The sequence below is a fragment of the Pongo pygmaeus genome, chromosome 22 (assembly GCF_028885625.2).
Source record: "Pongo pygmaeus isolate AG05252 chromosome 22, NHGRI_mPonPyg2-v2.0_pri, whole genome shotgun sequence".
Lineage (NCBI taxonomy): Eukaryota > Metazoa > Chordata > Mammalia > Primates > Hominidae > Pongo > Pongo pygmaeus.
This window is the reverse complement of record NC_072395.2, coordinates 38,660,623-38,688,063: the sequence shown is the minus strand read 5'-3', so window position 1 is coordinate 38,688,063 and position 27,441 is coordinate 38,660,623. Positions and strand designations below refer to the sequence as shown.

The 27,441-nt window shown below is 38.8% G+C and overlaps 1 protein-coding gene across 6 annotated transcripts in view; it reads left to right on the top strand.

The window, feature by feature from the left end:
• Positions 1–27,441, top strand: part of APP (amyloid beta precursor protein) — a 283,222-nt gene that overhangs the window by 186,989 nt on the left and 68,792 nt on the right. For all 6 annotated transcript variants that reach the window (XM_054468708.2, XM_054468710.2, XM_054468706.2 and 3 more), the window contains 3 exons: positions 6,139–6,213; positions 6,946–7,104; positions 26,488–26,616. In XM_054468708.2, coding sequence (XP_054324683.2) covers positions 6,139–6,213; positions 6,946–7,104; positions 26,488–26,616 — 363 coding nt within the window. The remainder of the gene's footprint in view (positions 1–6,138; positions 6,214–6,945; positions 7,105–26,487; positions 26,617–27,441) is intronic.

Genomic DNA, 27,441 nt, shown 5'->3' with positions numbered 1-27,441 from the left:
TTATTATTCTGTGTATATGTAGTACCTGTAATCAACATGTTGTAAATTAAAATCCATCAAAATGCTTTTTAGTAAAGGTGAGGTTTTGTATTAAATCCCAGACTGTTATAATTGTGAACCTACCATTGTTTACAGTCTGTAAAATCATAGAGACTTAAAACTGAGCTGAACCATAGTGATTATTTCATCTAGTCTCCTAAGTGATACATAATGGAATAGAGGTTCGAGAGAGTGGCTTCCCATTTTAGCACAAAGCAAAATCAGTGAGCCAGAGACAACATTTAGAATCCAGGCCTTTCTTGCTTCTAGTACAGAACTCCTTTCATTATACTTTGCTGGAAAAAAAAAAAACAAACAAACCTGGTTTGGTTTGCTTTGTTTTTTTTTTTTTAGCAGATCCTTAATTAAGCAAATTAAAAAATAACTTGTGTCTAAAACATTGCTAATCCATATATACTATCAACTACAATTTAAGCTGTGTCTGCTACCAGGCACTGGATGTTGTATTGGAGTTTGATAATGTGGAGAATTTTAGCCCTTGCTCAGATTCCTCATTCATTCATTCATTCAGTCAACAAATATGGACATATTATTTTCTAGTCACTTTTCTGATTTGTAGTCTACAAACCTAGGAGTGAATGTGGGAAAAAAAAAAAAAGTAGGACGTATAAGTGAATGAATAAAGATCTCAGGTTAAAGTAAGCCATTCATTTTTAGTGTTAATATTCTGTGGCAAATATCAGAAGATAGGAGAAATTTTTGTCATACTTAGCACAAATACTTAATCTCTTGAGAGACATTAAATGCAATTTATGAATTAGACTGCTGCATATTTTCTAAGATCATAGTCAGTCTTTAGTAGACAATTAATCTTTCCTGTAGTTTCTGATCTGGGTCCCTGCTGACCCCAGGAAGATTCCTCCCTCCCAGGGCCAAATGAATAGCCTCTGAGCATGCCTTTCCCATGCAAACCAATCAGTCAAAAGCTCCTAACTCCCAACCACCTTCTTATACTCTGGGCCACTATTCACCTGCTCTAATCACCCCAGGGCCAGGTACCAGACCACTAGGGACAACCTCATGCCCCATCACCATTATTTGAACTAATCAGTCCTAAACCTTCCTACCCTGCTTCACTCCTTCTTTCCATGAAAACCACAATAAAAGGCTCTTGCTCGTGTTTTCCCCTCCTGACCAACCCTGGTGCATCCCGTATGATCCTGCATGTGGTGGCATGTACCGGCTTCTTGGGAGCTGTGAGTAACAGACTGTCTTTTCCGTGATAATCATCTCCTGACCTCTTGGCCTCACCTGAATAATAAGAAAACCTACACTCGAAAACATAAAACTAATAATGTATCTAGAAAGGTACAACACAGGTACTGTTTTTAGTTTGTTTGTTTTGTTTTTTGTTTGTTTGTTTTGCCTTAAGATGAATAACAATACTTGGATCTACTTTGGTATAATAACATAAAGAGGAAAAAAGCCTTATAATCACAACACTTTCAGCTCTGGAATATAATGTGCAGTTCTAGTGGTTGCCCATGATGAAAACCTAACAGCAAATTGAACTAGAAAGCTAGCCACAGGGAATTTGGTGAGTTTTCACCTGATGCCCAAAAAATCAGATTTTTCATTAGGAAAGACACAGGCACTGTTCAGAAAGCATTGGAGGACTGTGAATCATACTTATTGCCACTGAAATGTCCTCTTTTGAATTTACATCCTATCTCCCTTCTTTATGAAGCTTTCAGAGGCTTCCTGTGCCCTCACAAATCCACTTCTGGGCACATGAAGTTGTAAAAAAAGAACAATGACAAGAATAAACACCGAAAGCTCAGCTTGTCATTTTCAGCGCCTACCGCTGTACCCTGACTCTGGTCTTCCTACCACCTCCTCCTTCTCAACTGCTACCCTCGCCTTCTGTACAGCATTAAACTGCTGTTCTGATCAGGCCACTCTGCTCGTCATCTGCTCATCTCATCTTGGGCTTCCCTTTGCCCTTGGCATTGACTTCTTCTGGAAATGCCCTCCCGCTCTTCTTCACGCTAACGCATCTCACCCATTCCTTACACCCCACATCATACTCAGAATGAGACAGGCAGTCATTGCTCTTACCTTTCATTTAATTCTAAATATTTGCTCCCTGGTTTTATTAGTGATTTCTGGACACACCTGCGTTATCTTTCCAGCTGGATAGTAAAATCCTTGTAGTATCTCTAAGTTCATGTAAGTCTTGCTAACCTTGCATTTCATTCTTGGACCCACTTAGTCATTTTTTTTTTTAATTTTATGTTTTTTTAATCCTGGATTTTTTTCTCCTAGTATATCTTGTTCATTTTTGATCTTATTAAGAAAACTTATTTCAAATTCTCTGTTAGTTTTAGATGTGACAGGTCTTCGTTAAAATAATAATTTAACTTTTCTTTTAGCACATCTCTTTAACTTGTGACTTAGTTCATGATTTTGGTAGATTTTGTTCATCTTTTAGTCATCAGATACATCTGATGACCAAGTTTGGTAGATTTTGTTCATCTTTTAGTCATCAGATGTATCTGATATAACCTAAGAGATGTTGTCCCAGAGCAGAGAATGTTGTCTACTAGATTCCAGTGGTCATAGGAATGTGAGACACCTGAAATCAATATGTATCTTCATAAACTGTGGTGCTGAAATCTAGGGACTTTTCAACTTTAAACTTGCCTGCCTCTTAAATCTCTACTTAGTAGTAGTCATTTTCTCTGCATGAAACAGCCAAGTCTTTGAAGAGTCGTAAATCCAAATGAAATTGATACATTTGTGCCTGCAGTGGAAAATTGCTTTATAAGAATCTATAGAGCCACTGCAAGGGCCAGGTCCTGAGAATTTAAAATTTTAAAAATTGTGCAGTTTTTTAAAATTAAGTTTTATTGTAGTTTTTGTTATATGTTTTCTTATAAATACAGAGGATTTTGGAATTTTTCATATTTTGGTTTGTTGTTGCCATTGTGGAGTATAACTCTAAACGTGTAGATTTTTGTTGCTAAACCTGTAGATTTTTGTTGCTATATGTCGTGACTAGCATCTAGTCAACAGAAATCAACAGCTGAACCATGTGTGAGCACTTTTATTACTTATAAACTTACTACTTTTAGTATATGCTTAAAATGAAGTCCTTCAAATTGAAAGCTGACCCAACTCATAGGTTTTTATTTCTTTTCTTTTTTTTTTTGAGATGGAGTCTTGCTCTGTCGCCCAGCTGGAGTGCAGTGGTGCAATCTAGACTTCACTGCAACCTCCGACTCCCTGGTTCAAGCGATTCTCCTGCCTCAGCCTCCCCAGTAACTGGGATTACAGGCACGTGCCACCATGCCCAGCTAATTTTTGTATTTTTAGTAGAGACAGGGTTTCACCATGTTGGCCAGGATGGTCTCGATCTCCTGACCTTGTGATCCGCCCGCCTCGGCCTCCCAAAGTACTGGGATTATAGGCATGAGCTACTGTGCCTGGCCTAGGTTTTTATTTTTAGGATAAGCAGCAACATTTTAAGAGCGCCACTTTCTCCTGTCACTAAATATAAATAAACTTAGCTCACCTAATGAATTTTTTATTTTATAATGAAAAATTGGGTACCATAGGGTACAAAAACATGATCTTTAGAGCCACAGAGATCTTGGTTTATATTCTTCCCTCTCCCTTTTTTACCTGCATAGCCTTGAGCTGGTACCTTAACCTGATTCATAAAATGGGATGGCCCTGGCTAATCTCACAAGCTGTTGTGAGAAATCAATTAAATTAGATAGATTTTGTAAAGCACTTAATACAGGGTCAGCGGTAATGCTATTTGTTATCAGTCCCACAGTGAAATACACTGTTCATAGGGAGATGGTCAGCCTACATATAGTGTATTCATTTGCAGTAGAGTCTTAGTGGGATGGTGCAGGTGATTTATTTATTTGTGGGGGTATAAGATATTGTTAAATTGTTCTGAAAATCAAAATTGAGTTAATTTCTATAGTAATGCTTATTTGCAACTCATTAGCTAAATAAATCTCTTTAATTATTTCATGGATTCCCCCAGCTTAAAGTCCAGTTTCTGAGTGTACAAGGTAAAATGGAAAAAATGTAAATGTAATATGGGAAATCAGTTTTCACATTGCAGTGGAACATTGAACTTCTGTCTCAAACTAATTTTGAGATTCCTTGCTTGAAGAATTGTTGGTGGAGTACCACCACTGTGAACATTCCCAAAGCAGGAAATTGAAATATTTATATTGCAAGGCTTATCTCATCTATAAAGCAAAGATGGTCTTCCATTTCCCCCTTGCCCACAGGTTCCCTTTATTAACTTGGTAGAAGCACCAAAGCAGATGGGACAATATGTTTCTTTTCTTCCATGTTCTATTCTTGTTCATTGCAGTAGGGCATTTGTCCCAATTTTGCTGTGAACCTTGAGATTATTTTTGATATGCTTTTCAAGTGTAATGGAATATTTATTCCATCTTGTTTTCTCCATGGTTTTACAAAAACAACAAGAAGAAGCTAATTGCCTATCATATACAAAGAATGAATGCCAATGGACAATAAAGTCTGTAATTAGGAACCCACATGATGATTTGATATGGTATTGTCTCATAGAAGTCTTCTATCTATAGTTATTTATTCCAAGCCTCTTTTTCTTTCCCATCTTGAAGTATGTTAGAAGAGTCTATTCCTTAAGGCTAAATACCTACAAAAAATAAGCTCTTATAATACAGTAATCAAGTTTTCTCATGCTTTGGGAGTACACAGTGTATGCAAGTACACATCTGGCACCAAACCAATATTTTGTTTCCTTGATCTTTCTTCATTTTACCTAGTTCAGTTATGAGTTGCACTTCAAACAAATTCTACTTGTCATACACTTGAAAATGCAGCTGTAGGTGGTAGGAAGTTAATATTTTCTTTGAACAACATACAGAGGTGCAGACTTTTACTTTTTGTATCAGGTTAATGAGTGAACTTCTCTCAGGGAAATCCAGGTGAACATCAAAGTTGAGAGCAGGAAGCACTGATTTCCCACAAAACACATTCATCTGATATCTTAGTCAGTTTGTGTTGCTATAATAGAATACCCCAGCCTGGATAATCTGTAAAGAAAAAGAAGTTTAAAATTTGGCTCTCAGTTCTGCAGGTGGGGAAGTCCTAGAGGGTGGTGCTGGCATCTGTTGAGGACTTTCATGCTGTATCATAAATGGTGGAAGGAAGAAGGGCAAGAGGAGGGCAAAACTCACTTGGTTGTTTTATAACAACCCACTTCTCACAATAACAAACCCACTCCCCCCATAGTGATACTAATTTACTCATGAGGACAGAGACTGAATCACCTCTTACAGGACTTACCCCTCAACATTGTTGCATTGGGGATTAAGTTTCCAACACATGCTTTTTAGAGGATACATTCAAACCATAGCAGTTGGTTACTAAATTAGTGCTACTTGTAAAAAAAAAATACATTTTTGCTGCATTCAGAATATTACATGTTTTCTTGGAGTTTTTGGAAGGACTTAGAGTAATCCTTGCTGTTCATGACTTAGGTTGGCAAGCTCAAAGGGCCTTAATTCCGCATCAGTTCTTTAAAGGGGGATAGGTCTTAAGATATTAGACAACAGAAGTCTTCTTTTTCTTCCCCCATTATGTACTGCTTTTTGGCATTGTATTCGTGACACACACACACACATAAAATGTCATATTTTCTTGAAAGTCAAAATGTACAGTTTAAAATGGTTTCAGTTGCTTTCATAAGAGTAAAATTTATGTGTTCAGTTTAATATTGGAAGACCTTGTTCAGTTAGTGTATGCCCTCTATGAATACTTGGTGTTTGTTCACATCAAATAAAATGTCACTCAGTTCTCAGGGGGGAATAAGACCAACCTTGACTCAAAAGGCTATATTCCTGCAATAAATGTGAACATTTATGTTTAATATACTGCTGTGATTAATTATTTATATCCTAGTGGGAGGTCAAATATTATTCAGATAGGAATGGGTATGTAATACATTTTTTTAAATATCTAAAATGACAAAAATAGAAGAAAAACATAATCATCCATCCTATTAAGTCTGTATTCAAAGGATGAACTGATGATTTTAAATTCAAATGTTTTCTTGATTTATAGGTCATGAGAGAATGGGAAGAGGCAGAACGTCAAGCAAAGAACTTGCCTAAAGCTGATAAGAAGGCAGTTATCCAGGTAAAACCTGAACCCGTTGCCTCCCGAACATCACATGCCAGCAGTCTGTTTAATGAGTGTCTGCAGGTTTACCTGCATCTGCCAGCACCTGAGCTGTGATTGTTCATAGTCCCGTGAACTTCAACTGTTCTTAATCATTGTCTAGTAATTGAGTTGTTTAAATCCTGCCTTATATTTGCTCCCAATTATTTCAAGTTATAATTCATTGCCATAAAACTCACATTGTAACTTGCAGTCTACTTTTTATTAATAATACATCCTTTCAGTCACCACAATCTTCTGCTGCTTCTCCCTCCAGCAAAAATTATGAGAATTTGAATTTTTGACGGAAACCAGTCTCAAAATTACCTTAAGTAAACCAACAGTTTATTATGGTCAATTACTTGAGGTACTTTTAGTAAGAGAGGTATTTTTTGTTAATATGTAATATAAGAGTTTCAAGAGTGCATGTATTTATCCAAAGTTATTATTAGTCAAATCAGTCTTCAGAGAGCCTATGAAATACTGATTTTCAATGAGAAAGTAGGTTTGATGAGGGTTGGAGAGTGCAAGAAAGTGAAGTCAGCTATAAAACATGCAGAATTAGTCAAAATGTTGGAATGACTGTGCAGTCTTTAGGATACTTTTTAGCACTAGAAGAAAATGGAATAGGATGTCTTTTTTAGAAGACTTGAAATTGCTGCTTCATCCTACTTGTTCAGTCCCCATGGACATATGTGTTTATGATGGCAGCATTTCCAGGAGAAAGTGGAATCTTTGGAACAGGAAGCAGCCAACGAGAGACAGCAGCTGGTGGAGACACACATGGCCAGAGTGGAAGCCATGCTCAATGACCGCCGCCGCCTGGCCCTGGAGAACTACATCACCGCTCTGCAGGCTGTTCCTCCTCGGGTAGGTCTCGCTGCAGCCGAGTTCGCGCTTCAGGTCACAGCACAGACAGTAAGGGTGGGGCACTGGAAACTGGAAGCCATACAAAAAGAATGAGGAGAAATGCCTTGAGCACTGTTATTCAGAGATTCAACCCCTGTCCATTCCATCTTGAAGGCCAAAGAGTCACAGGGCAGCTGCCTCCACAGGGTCATCTCTGCACAGCAGGCACTCACACTTCTCCACAGAGCAGCCAGACAGGACTCCCAGGGACTCACAGTGCAAGCCCTGACTTGATTTAATATTCTTGAGGTGGTGACAATTGATGGCATCGTTCAAGTTCGAACACAAAAGCTGGAAGGATGTCTTCCAGTCCCTTCAGGCTGCTGTAACAGAATACCATAGACTGGGTATCTTAGCAGCAGCAGCAGTTTATTTCTCACAGTTGCAGAGGCTGAGAAGTCCAAGTTCAAGTCATCAGCAGTCTTGGTTGTCTGGTGAAAGCTTGCTTCCTGGTTCATAGAACTTAAATTTTTTTTTATCTTTTATTTATTTTATTTTTGTTTTTGTTTGTATTTTGCTGTATCCTTATATGGTGAAATGGGCAAGAGAGCTCTCTGGGGCCTCTTTTATAAGGGTACTAATGTCAATCTTGAAGGCTCTGCCCTCATTCCTAATTGTCTCCCAAAGGTTTCACCGTCAGATAGCATCACGTTGTGACTTAGGTTTCAACATATGAATTGCGGGTGGGAGAGACACAAACATTCAGACCATAGCAAAGGATTTTAGAAGTAACCTTGCCCAGCCCCCTCATCATGTAAGTATAATAATATAACTGAGGTCAAGGAAAGTTGAGATTTGGCTGAGTTGTAAGAATTTTTAGTGGACCAGAAGGAATTAGAACTCAAATTTCCGTCTCAGAGCAGTGGCCATATTCTCTGTGGGGAAGCATTTGTTAGTCATGACATTAGCAATGATGAGACTTATTCATGGTTTTCAGTGATCATTGCCCCAGAAAGGCTTGTTGAGTGAAGGAACTTTCTGAGCATGAGTGTGTAATTTATGTCCGCTTGTTCTTTTTTTTTTTTTTTTTTTTTTTAACGAGATGGAGTCTCGCTCTGTCACCCAGGCTGGAGTGCAGTAGTGCAATCTCGGCTCACTGCAACTTCTGTCTCCTGGGTTCAAGCAATTCTCATGCCTCAGCCTCCCAAGTACCTAGGATTACAGGTGTGCCACCACACCCAGCTAATTTTTGTGTTTTAGTAGCGACAGGGTTTCAACATGTTGGCCAGGCTGGTCTCGAACTCCTGACCTCAGGTGATCCACCCGCCTCGGCCTCCCAAAGTGCTGGGATTACAGGCGTGAACCACCATGCCCAGCCACTTGTTCTTTCTGTTTGTCATTGACGGAGGGATATTGAAAGCTCTGCCTGTGATTGTGGACCGGGCCATTTTTCTAAACAGTGCTATCAGTTTTTATTTTATATAGTTTGAGGCTGTGTTTTTAGGTGTGTAAATGTTCCAGGCTGTTAGGCCCTCTTTGAGCCTCTTCTTATGAAATGATCTTTTTATCCTTTGTAATGTTTTGCTCCAAAATCTACTTTAATATTAATAAAGCTATTCCAGCTTTCTTTTGATTAATATTAATGTGGTGCGTTTTTCCATCCTTGTACTCTTATTGAACTTATTTGTTTTTATATTTGAAGTGTATTTTTTGTAGGCAGCATATAATTGGGTCTTGTGTTTTCCTTTGGATTGGGAAGACCATGTACACTGAATGAGGTTATGGATATGGTTGTGACTGAATCTGTCATCTTGATATTTGTTTGCTATTTGTCCAGTCTGTTCCTTGTTCTTCTTTTTTCCTGTTTTTTTTGGATTAATTAGAAATGTTTTATGATTCTATTTTATCTCTTTTGTTGGTTTGTAAGTTACAACTAGTTTGTTATTTTACTGGTTTATCTACTTTGTGGGTTTGTAAGTTATAACTAGTTTGTTATTTTACTGGTTGCTTTAGGCTTATAGAAGACATTCTAAACTTGTCACGATGATATTATGTCAGTTCAAGTGATATTATACCACTTCACAGATAGTACCTTACAAAAAGTACTTCCATTTTTCCTCTCTCTCTCTGTAAGCGGTTGTTGTCATACTTTTTCCTTACTACATTGTTGATGTTTTTCTTTAAACAGTTATTTTTTAATGAGTTGTAAATTCAAAAAAAAAAAAAACATGTTTACCTATGAAGTCACCATTTTGGGTGCTGTAAATTCTTTGCGCAGATCCAGCTGGTATCATTTTCCTTCTGCCCGAAAGATTTCCTTTAAAATGTCTTAGAGACTGGGCTTGGTGGCTTGTACCTGCAATCCCAGCAACTCAGGAGGTTGAGATAGGAAGAGCACTTGAACCCAGGGGTTCGAGACTGCAGTGAGCTATGATTGCATGACTGCACTCCCATCTGGGTGACAAAGGGCATCCCTGTCTCTTAAAAAAAAAAAAAAAAGTTTGAGTGCATATGAGTTGGTGATGAAATCTTTTGTTTGGCTTTGACAGAAAACGTCTTTTTTATACTTTTGGTTTTGAAAAATATTTTTGCTGGGTATAAAATACTGGGTTGAGGTTTTTTCTTTCACTGCTTGAAAGATGATACTCTGCTCTCTTATTTGTGTTGATGTCTTTATCTTTATTTCTCTATAAATAACATGTCTTTTTTTTTCCTGTTTTTACAGTTTTCTCTATATCACTGGTTTTTAACAATTTAATTTTGATATGCCATGGTATTGTTCAATCTGCCCTTAATTCCATCTGGCCATTTTTCATCTTATCACCTCACATACTGTAGTTGTCATATATAGAAATTTAACCTGGGCTACCCCCAACACCCATAATATCGTCTGTATCTTTACTTAACTTTTGAACCTACGGAATACAGTTATTATATGAAAACTGTTTAAATATCCATGTTTGCTAATTCTAACATCTCTGTCAACTTTGAATCAATTTTGATTGCTTATTATTACGTGTGGCATTATCCTGTATCATTTTATGCCTCATAATTTTTTATTAAATATCAGACGCTGAATTTAAACTTGTTGAATGCTAGGTGTTTTTGTAATATTCTTGAGCTTTTTTCTGTCATGTAGTTGAGTTACTTGGAAACAGTTTGATCCTTTTGAGCTTTGCATTTTTAGATTTGTTAGGTGGGATAGGAGCAGTTATCAGCCTAGGGCTAGTTATTCCTTACTAGTGAGGCAAGACCCTTCTCAGTCATCTACCATGAATGTTGTTTTCTCACCTGACTCGTGGGAAGAAGCATTATTCCTGTCCCTGTGTGAACACCAAGTACTGTTAATGCTAATTCTTTTTGGTGATTTTCCCCCTGGCCTCAGTTTCTTTCACATACATGTACCCATCATTACTCAGCTATATTCTCAAGGCTTACTCTGCACATCTCTGGATTCTCTTTTGGAGCAACTCTCTCCTCAGCAATACCCTGTCCTGTGAATTCCAACTACATTGGTCTCTCCACACACTTCATGTCCTCCACTCCACGAGTCCTCTAGGCTCTGTGTGGTTTTCCCCACCTGAAGCCATGACCTGGAAATTCAGGGCCATTAGTTTGGCAGCCGTAAGTCCTCATTTGTTTCCCCTTTTCAGGAATCAGTGTCCTTCACCTGATGTCTGATATCTTGCAGAAACGTTGTTTATGCCGGGTGCGGTGGCTCACGCCTATAATCCCAGCACTTTGGGAGGCCGAGGCGGGCAGATCAGAAGGTCAAGAGATCAAGACCATCCTGGCCAACATGGTGAAACCCCGTCTCTACTAAAAATACAAAAAATTAGTCGGGCATGGTGGCGCACGCCTGTAGTCCCAGCTACTCAGGAGGCTGAGGCAGGAGAATCGCTTGAACCCGGGAGGCAGAGGTTGCAGTGAGCCGAGATTGTGCCACTGCACTCCAGTGTGGTGACAGAGCAAGACTCCATCTCAAAAAAAAAAAAAAAAAAAAAAGAAACGCTGTTTATATATGAATATATTGTCCAGTTATTGGTGGTTCAGACAGGAGGGTGAATCCAGTTCTTCTCACTCAATCTTGGCTGGAATTGTTTGTGCATTTTATGCAACTTAACCGGAAAGTCACCCATTTACACCGATTTTCCTCACCATTTGGTTTTTCTTTCTATGGATAAAGTTACAGTGCACAGAAAGCCATGAGGAGCCATTAAAGAGCTCGTGGCATTCTTCCAAGACGTAAGATACTATTGACCCTGTTCTACTGATGATATCACTGCAACCTCGGGAGATGGAGTGGCTGGTTCAGGGTGACACTGCTGGGAAGGGACAGGGTAGAGCCACGAGTCACTGCGGTGCCTTCTCACTAGAACAAGCTTCGTCTCTGAACAAAGAGCTTTTGAAAAAGAATATTCATATTAGCGTTTTCATTTTCTATTTGCCAAAATTCTCTATCTTAGCAAGGCACTTGTCAGGAAATTTTTTTTTTATATCTCTGCAGAACAAAAGTTCCTTGGTTCCTCTCTTTTTTGGAGAACACGCTTTCAGGAGAGGAGCCGTGTGATCATTTGCCAGAGCAGGCTAGGGTGGTGGGTGCTGAGACCAGAATCTTCATAGCAGACACTTGTGAAGCATTCCAGCTGAAAGTCCAATCTCTGAAGTAAGATCTTTGCTAAATGGACATTGATGGGACTAAAAATAAGATGAGGATTGAATGGAGGCTTTAACAAATGTACATTTAAACTCTCAGTTTAGTCTCATCAGCCGTCACAGGAAAGGCAGTGGCAAGAATGTTTGCCAAAGTGTCATCTTTTATCAAAGGGGGTAATTTTAGAGTGGTTGTAATCGTGCTTATTGTGGGCCTCTGTGTCGCTTCATATGGAATTAGACAACATGTTCATTTGAAAAAAAATTAAAAACTGGATTAGAAAGAAATATTTTACCGTCAAAAATCAGATCACTGTTGTTGATTGATCTAAGGATTCCTGTTAAATTCTTACCTCGGATTTATTTATTTATTTATTTATTTATTTATTTATTTATTTCTCTCTCTCTCTCTTTCTCTCTCTCTGTCTCCTTCCTTCCTTCCCTCCCTTCCTCCTTCTTTCTTTCCTTTCCTTTCCCTTTCCTCTCCTCTCCTCTCCTCTCCTCCTCTCCTCTCCTCTCCTCTCCTCTCCTCTCCTCCTCTCCTCTCCTCTCCTCTCCCCTCCCCTCCCCATCCTCTCCTCTCCTCTCCCCTCCCCTCCCCTCCCCATCCTCTCCTCTCCTCTCCTCTCCTCTCCCTTCCCCTCCCCTCCCCTCCCCTCCCCTCCCCTCCCCTCTTTTCTTTTCTTGGTCTTGCTCTTTCACCCAGGCTGGCATGCAGTGGTCCAGTCATAGCTCACTGCAGCCCCAACCTCCTGGGCTCAAGCAATCCTTTTGCCTCAGCCTCATGAGAGTTGGGTCTACAGAAGCTCCACCATGTGTGGCTAATTTTTTTAAAATTTTTGTAAAGACAGGGTCTCGCTGTGTTACCCAGGCTAGTCTTGAACTTCTGGCCTCAAGCGATCCTTTCACCTCAGCTTTTTAGAGTGCTGATATTACAGGCATGAGCCACCATGACTCACCTTTAAATCTTTCCTTTGTAATAAAATGTGGCTGGGTGGTCACAGGCCTGGAGTCTAGTGGACATTACTTGCCATTTTTGTTAAGTTACCATCTTTAGGTGTTCATTTAAGTTTTAATGTTATATGGCTTGACCTGGCACTTAGGTCTGCACTTTGGCAGGTACAAGATAGTTGTAAATCCCTTCTTTCTTTCTTTCTTTCTTTATTTTTGAGACAGAGTCTTGCTCTGTTGCCCAGGCTGGAGTGCAGTGGCGCGATCTTGGCTCACTGCAAGCTCCGCCTTCTGGGTTCACACCATTCTCCAGCCTCAGCCTCTCGAGTAGCTGGGACTACAGGCGCCCGCCACCACGCCTGGCTAGTTTTTTTTTTTTTTTTTTTTTTGTATTTTTAGTAGAGACGGGGTTTCACCGTGTTAGCCAGGTTGGTCTCGATCTCCTGACCTCATGATCCGCCCGCCTCGGCCTCCAAAAGTGCTGAGATTACAGGCGTAATTAAATGCCTTCTTGGGGACTTTTATACCTTCCTCTTGAAGACATAAATCCAGAGCTTACTGGTGGTTGTCTGAAAAAGGTCACATCTTGTAATAGGAGTCATATATAAATATTTCTGAGATCTCCTTTCATACTTAACCACCGTGAGTGGAAAACGCAGACAACTGTATTCAGTAAATGTTATTTGAATATAAGTAAATCAAAAGTGTCGTTTCTATAGATTCTATAGATGTTACCACTTAGCATAATTACCTTTCTAACCCTTAACAAATTCTGCTGTATATTCTCAGACTTTGCAAACATGGGATTCCAAAACAATGTGGATTGTTTTTGGTCTCTTTGAAGCTCAGATTTAAATCATACTTTTACTCAGTTTTTAAATCTAAACGTGGAAGTGTTATGAGATGTTGTTTTTGTGTAGCTACAATTCCTTGTTCTACTAATGAATTTCATTTCGTGAGTCCCTGTGTCTGAGTATACTGTATGTTTCAAATTTCTGATTTAATTATGTACCTATAGGCAAATACACTGAATGGTCAACCTAAAAATGCATTCTTTGACTCATATTTAGAGTCATACATACATATGCACATGTATTTAAAATAAATACTTCAGGCTAGATGTGATGGCTCACAGCTGTAATCCCAGCACTTTGGGAGGCTGAGGTGGGAGGATCCCTTGAGCCCAGGAATTTGAGACCACCCTAGGCAACATAGAAAGGCCCTATCTCTACAAAAAGAAAAAAAAAAAAAAAAGAAAAAAAAGATTTTTTTAATTAGCCAGGCATGATGCTGCGCACCTGTAGTCGCAGCTACTCTGGAGGCTGAGGTGGGAGCGTGAGCCAGGGACGTCAAGGCTGCAGTGATCTGTGATGGTGCCACTGCACTCCAGCCTGGACAGCAAAGCAAGACCCTGTTCCAAACTTAAAAGTTAAAAAATGAGATAAATACTTGAAATATTACAATTATTAAAGCAGTTGTTTTCCCCATGGGAAAAAAAAGCTGAGCAGAGCTGTGTCCTTACACTCGGAAAAAACTCTTACTCTGTTGAAGGCTAGTGACTCTTCTAAGCACCAACCCCTTAACCTTTTTACTTTCCTAAGACTTTCTTTGGAAAATCAAGGACTTAGCACTTTTTCCCCCTGGAAGAATTAAATGCCTCTCCAGAGTTGCAGCACACGTGGTTAACTTCTACCACCTTTGGAGGCCTGCAAGCTACCAGATTAAATACTTAAAGCTAAGCATTCATCATTTCTTAACCTGCCCTCTAGTCATGCACTTCCTGCTTTTTACTTTGTCGGGGCTCGTACTCAAGCTATTCATAGCTTCATGAAACAGGAACGAAATGCTGTCTGAGCCTTTCCTCTTGTAACTCTCAGCGTTCTACTTATCCTTCATAGACAGAAGATGATGATATGTCCTGACTGTTGAAGAGAAATTAGACTTAATGTGATCCTATGCAGTTAAACCAAATGCTAGATAGGGATTTTTTATTTAAATCAACTTTCTATTGTAGGCCTACGTCTGGAAAACCTTAGCACCCCCTAATTCATAAGACTTGAACTGTTTTAAAGATAAGGGATACACAGCCAAACCTTTCTTTGTAATTCTGAGATTTTTGGTGTTTTTACAGATACTTAGTCTAAATCTTTCATTAGACAGTTATCATGATTATTATTCTGACTTCAACAACTTTTGCGTTTTCTAAAGGGAAGTGAGCATTAGGAAACATTTTCCTGTACATCTGTTTATCTATCCCAGTTGTGTTGTTTTGATTTTCTCAGTGTCTTACGATTGAAGCCATCTTATCCATACTAAAATTCATTTCATGCTTCTATCTGCTGCTTCACATTCAGGCTATCAGTTTAATTGAGCAAAAAAAAAATGTTGGCAGTTTCTATAGCATCGGCATCCTTTGATTTCTCATTTTTGAATGGTTCAGCCACACGTTAAATTTTGCTGAGATCTCTGGAAACTTCTTCACAGAATTCTTTGATAGAACATGAATTTTGTGAGACTTCATTAAAGAGCACGGTTTCATCACTAAGTTGAGATTTTGCTCACAGCTATTCGGTAAATTCCAGCAGTAGAGCAATAAATGTTCAACAAGAAACGGCAGTCATTGGAGATAACAAGGGTAGAAATTAATGGGAGGTTTGTCACAGGTAAACAGATGATGGCATAAGAAGGTTTAAACCACCTCATAAGTAAATTTTTCGCCATTATATGATGTGGATTGCTACTAAACCAAACTTTAACCAGTGTGGGTGTTGGTGTAACTTTCTTTTCTAAAGGACAAAAGAAATTGCGGTGCTAAACTTGAGCTTTTATATGATACTGCTAGTTGCCCTTCACCCAACAAACCAATTATTTCTACCCATCACTTTTCGTTGCAAAAGAAATTATCTTATAAAATATAAGTATATAGCATATATCTCCAAAGCAAATATGGGACATATGTACCTCAATGTAACTGATAATAAATAAGTTAAAAATTATTTGCTGAGTTCTTGGTATGTGGACAGATGAATATTATAATGTTTAAGGCATTCCACCAGCAGGTTTTGAATTTAATCAAAATTTTATAAAGCTAATCAGAATGGAATTAAAAGTTAAAAGACTGCCAGGCCAAAAAAATCATCTTTCAGAAAAGTAAATAATTGCTCTATACTTACATATTTATTATTTGTTCACCATTCATTTATTTTTAGTTGAGTTCTGTATACATTGGTGAGCAAAGGGGTACTCATTAGCTTGAGCACTTCTAAAGGCAAACCCAGTAACAGATAGTGGATGGGAAGGAAAATGGGATAATTAGCATTTATTGAACAAAATCTTATAAACTATGCTGAATGGTATACATGCTCTTTCAGTAAAGCCACGCAGTACTATTACTTCCCTACCTTCTGAATGTTTACCAAGTTCAATAAAATCTTGCTACATACAAATGGGAAGTATGTAACAAGAGATACTAGTGGTTTCTGGTTTTAATTAAGTTACATAGAACATTAAGAAGTATGTTGGAAAGGCATTAGCTTAAAAGCTGTCTTTTGCCACTGAGGCCATATTCATCACCCAGATTCCCTCCACAGTGGAGCCCCGCTCAGTCACTGCCTTCAGAATGCAAATAGGTCTTCATAGGATGCTGTTAAAACCCATAGCACCATATGGTTTTACGCTCTGCTTTCTTCCAGCAAACATACATATTTTAGTGTTAATATATATGTTCATTTTATCTTTGAGAACGAAAATGTATTATGAAAATATAAATATTTAGTTTTTGTAGACAAATAGCACATTATTTAAAGATCCAGTAGTTATTCACCTGCCTGGTATGATTGATAGAGAACAGATGGGCAGCAAAGAATCCTCACCCTGGAAACATGTACGCATACACACACAAACACAATCTCGCATAAGCTTTAAGGGGTTCATTCATTTTGTGAAGGTTGACCATGGATACCAGTTTAAAGATGCTAGGTGATGTTTGGATTTTAAGTATCATCACCTTGAGTTTCCTTATATAAATGTTTTAAAATCAAAAAACTCAGAATTTCTAATAGGTCATAACACTGCCTAGGTGTGGGAAGAGGAGAGGGTAAAATTAAAAGAAATGCAAATGTACTTTTCTTTGAATAGGCTAACCAGTTAGAGGTTATGAAGCAGGACTGCCATAGTCCAAGTATGAATATGCAAAATAAAAGCAAATTGCTGTAAATCTCTCTTAAAAAGTCAAGAATATGTCACAGTTGGCATTTTTTGGATGATCAGACCATTTGACAAATCTTTGCAAGGGTCCAAGTTAGTTGAAAATATCTTTTGTTTATGATTTCAGCAACACTGTGCGCTTTGCCTTCTGGGTTGTATTAATAATTCTGTTCATCCTTAAGGACTTACACATGTTTCACTGACTAAACAAAGCTCGAAGACATACAAGTCCAAACATTTTCTGTCCTTTCTGTACTCCCAGGTCAGAAGATCTTAGCTCTTTATCCATTCTGTGCTGAGTTTGTCTGAAAGCATGAATCATGGGGTTGTGTTGGGTGCTAAATTTCAGTTCTAATGCTGCCTTCACTAATTTATGGCTGTGGTCTGTACAACCAAAATAAATTATTTCTGAGAACTAGCAAAATCCCTGGAAAAAATTTATGAAACCTACCGGATTTGAAAAAAGGTCAGCCAGGCGCGGTAGCTCACACCTGTAATCCCAGCACTTTGGGAGGCCAAGGTGGGCTTATCACCTGAGGTCAGGAGTTCGAGACCAGCCTGACCAACATGGAGAAACCCTGTCTCTACTAAAAATACAAAATTAGCTGGGCGTGGTGGCACATGCCTGTAATCCCAGCTACTCGAGAGGCTGAGGCAGGAGAATCACTTGAACTAGGGTTGCGGTGAGGAGAGATCACCCCATTGTACTCCAGCCTGTATAACAAGAGTGAAACTCCATCTCAGAAAGAAAAAAAAAAGAAAAGAAAAAAGGTCACTAAGTGATGAGAGAATTAAAACCACTCCTATTTTCTACCTTTTATAATATAAACTCCTGTTTTTACTTCCCAGGTTTGCCATCTTTATAACCTGTAACTAGGAGCAAGTGATTTAATAAAGGGATTCCTCCTACTCCATTTGCAAATTGGAGTTAATTTTTCTCCTCTTTCTGCAATTGCTGTTGTTCTAGCTTTTGTTAGCCATAATTAGAAAAGCAAAAGGATTCATTGAAAGTTGAGACAAAATTGTGAAGTAGGAAGATGTCTTCCTCCCTAAGAGGAGAAAGATTGTTAGGGGAAGTACATGGAGGCTTTGGTGACACGTCCCTATGAGGAAGTGATCTGCTTCCACAAGAAAGAGAGAACAGATGATAGATGACTCCTAGATGCTCCTGCGTCATGTTCAGTACAAAATCAGAGCCGCATCAGCAAACCGGATACCCTGGGAAGGAACACTGGGATAACTCCTTGGCCATAAACAAAAGTTTTGCTCTGGCCTTATGAACTAAGTGGATTAATAGAGATTAGTTGTTCAATATCCTTCCATCTAATGCATCCATATTGTTAAAACTTAAGAAACACCAAAGGGGGAGAGTGTGAGAATCTACTGCCATTTTCTCCATTGCTTCATTCAAGACTTCTGTGTCCAACTTGGCATGGGATTATCATTTGCCCTTTTATACTCACCTCAAACTACAAAGATCATTTGTTTGCCTTTCTGAAGAAAGGAAGGTAGATACATTTTGCAGTAGACTTTAAAAATTTAGCTCAACTCCTGGCATTAAAGATAATAAAGGTTGTGATTCAGAGATTCCCGTGGCAATTTCCCCAAATGTTACGTTTAACTAAGATCATCTCAAGCACAGAGAGACTTAACTCTCTAAAGTGTGATTTTTAAACCTGCACATGGAAATTTTCTACATTTTATATGCTCAAGATTTCTTGAAATCCAAGGTGTAAAACTGTGAAAATAATAGTTCTGAACCTATTTATGAAAGCAGGAGAGAATTGCTTTGTTCAGTTTTGGAAACCACCAGGGTGCAATTTAATGCTCCAGGAGAGGGTTTTCTGTGACCTGGAAAGGTTGGGGTGACTCCCGTACAGTGAGTCATTTACTTCCTTCTTGGCAGGATTATGCCCAGGGCTTTTAACGGCTCTTGACAGTTCACTGCCTTCCCTAAGAAACGGGTTTAAGGCACAAGTGTCTGTTATGATAAGATGCCAGATTTCTAGATCAAGCATAAAGCTATGGAGTGGGACAATAGGACCTAATAGTTTTAATACACTTCCCACATGAACTGTCAAGTAATAAGCTACATATTCAGATGTGACTGGCATTGAGTCATCCTGCCATTAGTCAAATGTATGAGACTTTTCCCAAGTCCCGGCAACACCAAATTAGAGAAATCGTGTAAAAGAAAAATGAAAAAGTAAATACGTCTTAAGAAATGGGGAAATCAGTAAAAAATGTACTAGCGCCGGGGGCGGTGGCTCACGCCTGTAATCCCAGCACTTTGGGAGGCCGAGGCAGGTGGATCACCTGAGGTCAAGAGTTTGAGACCAGCCTAGCCAACATAGTGAAACCCTATCTCTACTAAAAATACAAAAATTAGGTCGGTGTGAGGGTGCACGCCTGTAATCCCAGCTACTCAGGAGGCTGGGGCAAGAGAATTGCTTGAACCCAGGAGGTGGAGATTGCAGTGGGCTGAGGTGGAGGTGCACCACTGCGCTCCAGCCTGGGTGACAGAGTGAGTGAGACTCCATCTCCAAAAATGTGTTAGCTTTTATCAGGAAAGGCCATTAAATTTTCTTCAATATTACCTACATCAATTTGACATCAAACTATAAGAACTCAATATGTGAGATCTTTTGAAATTAATGAAACGAATCTTCTTTTTGAGACGAGTTTGTACATGCTATGAAGTCCATTAAATATTTTCTGGGAAGAGTTCCCAGTTAAAACTACTTTCTAAAGTACCCAAGCACACTATATAGATAAATCAAGTAGGTTTATTAATATCAATATTTCTGTGAAAATTAGGAAGGCCACTATTCTGAGTAGAGAGGTGTTTGTTTTCTGCTTGAAGACTATGAAGGATATTCTGCACTACTGGGCCTATTTCTGAAATTGTATCTAGCTGTAAGTTACTCATTAATTTAATTAATAAACATTTATTAGCAACCAAATTGTGGAAGGAACTGTGCCTCGAGGTAGAAATACATTACACTCTTGTTTCCAGAGAGGAAAAGGAGTAATGTTCTAAAATGTAAATCTTATGTTTCTCTTTCCTCTTGCTGTAAATGATGTCTAAGCCATTTTGGTAGTGCCTATTCTTAATCCTTTAATAAATTATTTTGAATGATTTTTTTAAAGGCAGTGTGATTGTGAGGTGAGTTTAGGACAAATTAAAAAGTGTCACATCAGTTGCAAACAGACAGCACGTAATTATGAGCTTAAACACTGTTTCAGAAATAGTAGTGACAATAAATAGGATTTGGTATAATTAGTCCTCCTGGGACAGATCTCTTCCTCTGTTCTTTGCCATATATTTTAATAATAAGATTAGCCATCTAATGCCAATATAACCAGACTGTAGTATTAATATACAGAAAAATTATTGCTAGTAACAGAAGATTTAAAGACGTGAGGGTGATCCGGATTATATGCCTGCAGGTTAAAAAAAAAAAAATGTTTCTTAAACTCTCTTTATCAATATCCTTTTCGTGAGCCACTGAATTCTTATGTTTTTCTGATCATATGAATAACCCATCTTAAGTATGAATATTGTGACAATAGTAATAGCAATTACTTTAAGAGAATATGTTTCTATAGAGATAACAGAGGGGCTTTTTCCCTACCATTCCTATATGAAGGTTTCTGTGTTTTTAATTAAAATTTTAAGAAATTCATCTTTGTCCTAGCATAATAAAATAAACCTCACTAGACACTCAAGAGACCTTGTTATTCTTAGATACATTATTATAGCTCTAGAAATAACAAATGTTAAGCCTGGAGGATGTGTATTTTGGCCAGAAGTTGTGAGGGCAATTATTTATTTATTTGAATGAAATATGCATGAATCATATATCAAAAGGAGGGAGGTCTTTTTTTTAACCTAAACAAAAATATAAAAGTATAGGGAACTGTACCTATGTGAACCCCGCAAATCTGAGACAGGTCTCAATTAATTTAGAAAGTTTATTTTGCCCAGGTTGAGGATGCACCTGTGACATGGCCTCAGGAAGTCCTGATGACATGTGCCCAAGGTGGTTGGGACACAGCTTAGTGTTATACATTTTAGGGAGACATGAGGCATCAATCAATATATATAAGAAGTACATCGGTTTGGTCTGGAAAGGCGAGACAGCTTGAAACAAAAAGCAGGAAGACTCGAAGTGGGGAGGGGCCTTCTAGGTCAGAGATCGGTGAGATGAACAGTTGCATTCTTTTGAGTTTCTGATTAGCCTCTCCAGGGTAGACAATCAGAGTGATTGGCTCTAAGCAGTTCCCAGCTAAACTTTTCCCTTTAGCTTAGTGATTTGGGGACCCCAAGAATTATTTTCTTTTTACACCTGTGTTTTTTCTTTCTTAACTAAAAATAGTATTTGTTTCTGAGGGATAGAGATAACTACCATTTTATTTGGTATGATTTATTTGCCTACTGTCCGACAAAGAAGCTAATCTGATTTTGTTTTCATTTCCAAGCATGATTCCTAGAGATGTGTTTAGGTGGCCAAATCAATGAAGCAGAACCCTGTAATTCATTTATTGGGAGTTACCCTAAGGTCTTCCTGAATTATCTGATGTTCCCAGGCTTTGCTTATACAATAGGCATTAGGAAGAAAAGGCTTGTGTTTATGTAGATGCACACAATGTGCATCTCAGCTCACATAAACAGTGAAGGGGTTTCCCAGGTCTCATTATCCCTGGAGGAGCTGAGGCCTGGGGAATCCTCAGAGCCTCCTTTGCTACTCTGTTATTGTGGCAGGCCAAGTCTCACTAATGCAGGCCTCCATAACAGCTGTTTCAGTACTTACTGAGTGCTTAAGTTCAATACTAAAAGCTAAAAAAAGGCAGCGCCCTTATACAAAGGCTGGAATGTAACAAAAGCCCACCAAGAGTTTTGCCTAGGCCTTTCCTGGCAAAACCAAGGAATTCTTAACAGGACCCATTTAGAATGAACAAGTTTTATTGGGAGTCTGAAGAAACTCTCCAGGCCTCCACGAACAAGTTTACTGGGAGTCTGAAGGAACTCCCCAAACCTCCCTGATTCAGCAGGAGACAAGATAAGAGTAATCACCCCAGCACCTAGACCCATTTAGATTAAGTAAATTTACTGAGACTCCAGAGGAAGGTCTTCAGAACTCAGACCTTAGTTATGGATTAAAAGAAGTTAATCACTTATGTCTTGAGATGAATGCACACTTACACATAGACATATAGCTTAGAAGGCATATAAGCTGTGGAAAACTTTGTAATTTTGAGTTGATCTGGCACTAATTTCCAGGCCGTCTCCCTGTAAAAGGTTACAGAAATAAAAACTCTCTTCCTCCCAGTTCATCTGCATCTCGTTATTGGGCTGTGAGATATAGTAGCCCAACCCTCAGTTCAGTCCGGGAACATTATTATCAAACTCTGGGGATTTTCAGGATAAGTTAGGAATATATTTTGAAGGAGAATGGCAGTATTAAATGAGATCAGCAATTGAAAACATGCGAATACATTCACCATTTAATTACCCATCTCAATAGAAGATAAGGATGAATTTAGCACTAGAAACCATGAATGTCACAAAAGCCTAACTTTAATACTTTGAATCACTTTCCAGTAATCCTAATCCTTTATCCACATTGATAAGAGGACATTCCTATCTTCCTATTTCTTCTCCCCACACATTAGCTTAACAATTAGCTAAATAATTTTATGCATTAGCTAAAGAATAATGGAACTCCAGAAACCCAGGACAGTAATTGAGAGACTGAACAAGCTAAATCTGAACCTTCTGCACAATTAAAGGAGCTGATGTTAGCATGGCCCACAGAATATTACCTGCACTTATAAGAACTAGAAAGTCAGGCAAGTACTCCTGGAACAGACTGTCTTTTCTAACCATGCACTTATTTCTTTGTTTTTAACTTTGTTTTTGTTTGTTTGTTTGTTCTTGAGACAGAGTCTCGTCCTGTCGCCCAGGCTGTAGTGCAGTGGTGGAATCTCAGGTCACTGCAACCTCTGCCTCCCGGGTTCAAACAATTCTCCTGCCTCAGCCTACCGAGTAGCTGGGACTACAGGCACCCACCACCATGCCCGGCTAATTTTTGTATTTTTAGTAGAGATGGGGTTTCACCATATTGGCCAGGCTGGTCTGGAACTCCTAACCTCGTGACCTGCCCACCTTGGCCTCGCAAAGTGCTGGGATTACAGGCATGAGCCACTGCGCCTGGCCTGTTTTTAACTTTGTAAGTTGCTCTGTAGAACTATCTTAAGCTTGGTCCATTTTAGATTCTCCTTGAAGGGCCAGATCGCAAAGTGATTAGGAGAGGAGGCTCTGGAGCCAGGCAGTGAGACTAACCCATTCTCGATCTAACACTAACTAGCTGTGTAACCATGGGCCAGGGATGTAGCCTATGTAACCACAATCTCCTCTGTGCTTCATGCCTCACCAATAAGGTAGGGAGAGCTGCTATGACTCTGTCATAGGCCTGAGATGAAGATTTGATGAGTTACCAGCAAAAAGCATTGAATATACTGTCTCATTTAGAAGCAGTCGATACACATTGAACTCTTATTACTTAGAGGAAAGAAAGGGGTCGATGATTTATAGATGAGGCCTGAGTGAAAGAAATAAATGTGTATTGAGTATCAGCAATGGACTACGCATCATTCTGGGTAACTATCACTGAACACATTTAATCTGAAAATACCATCTGAAAGATACTGCCATCTGAATTGCATAGACGGGAAAAGTCAAGGCTTTCGTGCTTATTTTTAAATGTATGTTAACATGAATAATTAATTGGCCGAGCGCGGTGGCTCACACCTGTAATCCCAGCACTTTGGGAGGCCAAGGCGGGCAGGTCACCAGGTCAGGAGATGGAAACCATCCTGGCTAACACGGTGAAACCCTGTCTCTACTAGAAACATAAAAAAATTAGCTGAGCGTGGTGGCACGTGCCTGTAGTCCCAGCTACTCAGGAGGCTGAGGCAGGAGAAACACTTGAACCCAGGAGGCGGAGGTTGCAGTGAGCCAAGATCGTGCCACTGCACTCCATCCTGGGAGACAGGGCAAGATTCCATCTCAAAGAATAATAATAATAATAATAGTAATTAGTGGGAACATATGCTGTTTGTGGTGATAGGAGAAGAAAAAGGGAGATCCAGATGTTGGTTATCAGAAATGACCTGCACCTTCTCTAAATTGAAATTTAGCTTGAAGTAGTAATGCCAAGGCCTGCCTGGGGCCATAGCATCCTGGTGCACCTGCTTGTTGGTGACAATCCTTTTAGGACAAAGTATCTTACAAAAACATTCGTAGGTGACTAACTGAAAAAAAAAGAAGTTATGATGAAAAGCAATTCTTACCGTTTTTTAATTAAAAGACAGGCTATTATTCTCTTTGGCAGGCTTGAGTACAGTCGTGCACTCAGGGCTCACTACAGCCTCAACCTCCTGGGTTCAAACAATCCTCCTGACTAAGCTTCCCAAGTAGCTGGAACTGCAGGCATGTGTCACTGCACCTAGCTAATTTTTAAAATTTTCTTGTAGAGACAGGTTCTTATAATGTTTGTCCAGGCTGGTCTCGAACTCCTGGCTGCAAGTGATCCTCCTGCCTCAGGCTCCCAAAGCAATCCTTACTTTTTTAATTGAAGTGCTTTTTTTTTTTCTTATTTAAACTCTTTAAAGAAAAATTCATCCCACAAAACAATAAATCCTTTACAAGGGAGAAAAATGAAATAGAGCAACTAAGAAAGCATCCATGAAGGCCAGGAAGGAACATCATGATTAAATGCAATTAGTCGCAACCCCTTCTGTCTCCAGTCTTGGATGTGTAATGGTAACAGAACTAGAGAGATTTCTAAGACCTTGGTGCTTAATAACAAGCAAGCATCGAGGGTGGTTGTGCAAGATCCTGATCACACAACTCTGCATATCAGATATCCTTCACAATCAACAAGACTCAGCCTTTAATCTCTGATGTTTTCAAATGTTCTTTTTTTTAATTCACATGTATAACCTATCCTCTTTTCAATATATAGAGATATAGCTTATCAGTCATTACCTCTTTTACTACTTTTCTTCTGAGATTTAAAAGGTCATCCTCTGATTTGTAAATTCAACCAGATTTCACAGTTCAGATGAGAGTTGTAATGATATGTTGCCAAGAACTGTTGCAAGCTGTGATGTCTGTCTTTCTGGGGATTATGGAGAAGCACATTTCTTTTAGGAAAAAAGAAGAAGGCAGATGAGCCCAAGTTGTTTTATTTTTATTGTGTATATGTATTTGTTTTCTCAAGTATAGTAGCATGGCCTCTGTGGCAGGCATTCACCAAACAAATACAGAGCACCCTCTGGGTCAGGCACTGTGTTATTGGGGTTCCAAATAAAGAAAAAGACCAATTGCAGCCCTATGGATCTCACATTAAAGAGGGGAGTAAGAATCATAGATAATTTAATGAGTTAGGTACATTAATGGGGCTTTGCACAGTATTTCATGGGAGCACAGAAAAAGGGTACCTCGTTCCACCTGAGATGGCAGGGAGATGGCTCCCAAGTTAACTAAGCAAAAGGGGAAGGAGAGGCACATCCCATAGAATATGGATAACACAACAAAAGCCCCATTACCCCCCGCCCCACCACCACACACACCATCTCTGGAATAAATTTTGTACCTTCCAACTGGTTTTCAGGGTACTCATGACACATGGGTTAATAATAACTAGGTTTGCCCAAATGACCAAAATTCTATTCCTGACATGAATTTTCACAACTGGTTTTTTGTTTGTTTGTTTTAATGAAGAAGAAATGTGTGTTTTTGGAAATCATCTTACAAAATCATATAGTGGAATGCATATAGTGATGAAATTGTTGAAGACCAGGGAATCTTTGTCCTTAGTTTTTATTAGGATGGATGTTTTCAGGTAAAACTAAAATAAAAATGAAATGGAACCAATTAGAAAGAAAATAGGAGCACTTAAGACAAAATATAATTGTTGCTGAAAGAATTAGAATCTGATAGCTTAGAAAGAACTTAATTAAATTTCAGAGTAAAATAAATACAGTTTAACAATGGCCTTTCTCCTAGAAAAATATAATGTCTCTTACAGTTCAGTTACTCCTTGGCTTACAAAAGAGTGGTTAAATTTCCTGTTTTTCTCATTCTGATTTCGTATATTACATGTTACTAGTGATGGGATTTTCTGTGTGACATTACCTCTGGTCTTCAGAATGGACACATAGCAGTGTAGTCTCACATATGCCCCTTGGGTGGGAAAAGAGAAGGACCTAACTTAACCTGACAGACCTCAAATCTATTCTCTTTCTATAGCAGAATACTCCTATTTAAAACGAAAATGTTGAGTAAGGAGGACAGTCATATATGTCGAGAATGCTAAATGCTCTTGTGGAAATGAAAAGCAGCTGATCTAAGTAATTACCCACTAAGAAAGGAGTAGGAGAAATGTTTAGAAGGGAGACCTGCAAAAAGATGATTCACAGCACGTTCACATCACCGGATGCATTAGTGGAACTTCTAACCCAACGCCAATGGAAGAAGCAGTATTTTGCACAAACTTGAAAAAGTTTTTCATTTTCCTCCCACAGCCTCGTCACGTGTTCAATATGCTAAAGAAGTATGTCCGCGCAGAACAGAAGGACAGACAGCACACCCTAAAGCATTTCGAGCATGTGCGCATGGTGGATCCCAAGAAAGCTGCTCAGATCCGGTCCCAGGTAAGTGTGGGGTATAATCATCTTCTGCAGCTTTGACAATCCAGGATTCTTGCTTCTTGTGTTGGTGACAGGATCCCAGGCATTCTCCGAGCACCTATAGGTGTTTTCCCTATGGCAAGAGCTCTTTAACTTCTAGTAAATTCTAAAAGTTTGTCTTAGAGCAATATGTGGTTTGGCACTTTCTGAGTTATGAAAATAACAAGAAATGTAAAAATCTTAATAGTCTACTGCTAACTGATTGCTAAGGAACTGATTAAAACCAATGACTAAAATGAGAACAACAAAAGTTGTATAAACTAAAATCTTGAAAACTGGTTCAACTAAAGTATGGCAGGCAATCATAAACCTACTGCAATGTTGAGATTTAATGTGAGCCTAAATGAAGCCCAGTAATAATGTATTTTATACTCCCTGGTTCCCAAAGGCTGAAAACTGGGATCTACCTTAGGAAATGTGAAATTTTACATTTTCTTGAATGAAAGAGTTAAATATGTATAGCATGAAATAGCCAATCAAATTGAAATACGTTGTTTTCTAGGGGGAAATTTGCAAAGAAATGTATTTAGGGCATCAGGGTCTGTTTAGAGAGCCTCAGTATTAGGAATCAGAGTTGGCAGAGGTAGCCTTTTTAATTGGCTGTTATAAGCATACAAGATAATGGTAAGTTTAAAGATAAGTCTTAAACCTGAGCTCAAAAGTTAGAGAACAGAAATAGGAGAACAAGAAAAATAAAGTTGCCCTTTCAGTTAAACCTTTTAACAGTAGCAGTGTTTGTCAGTTTTATTTTGGAAGTTTGTATCTACCTGCAGTGCTTGGTAAGAAAAA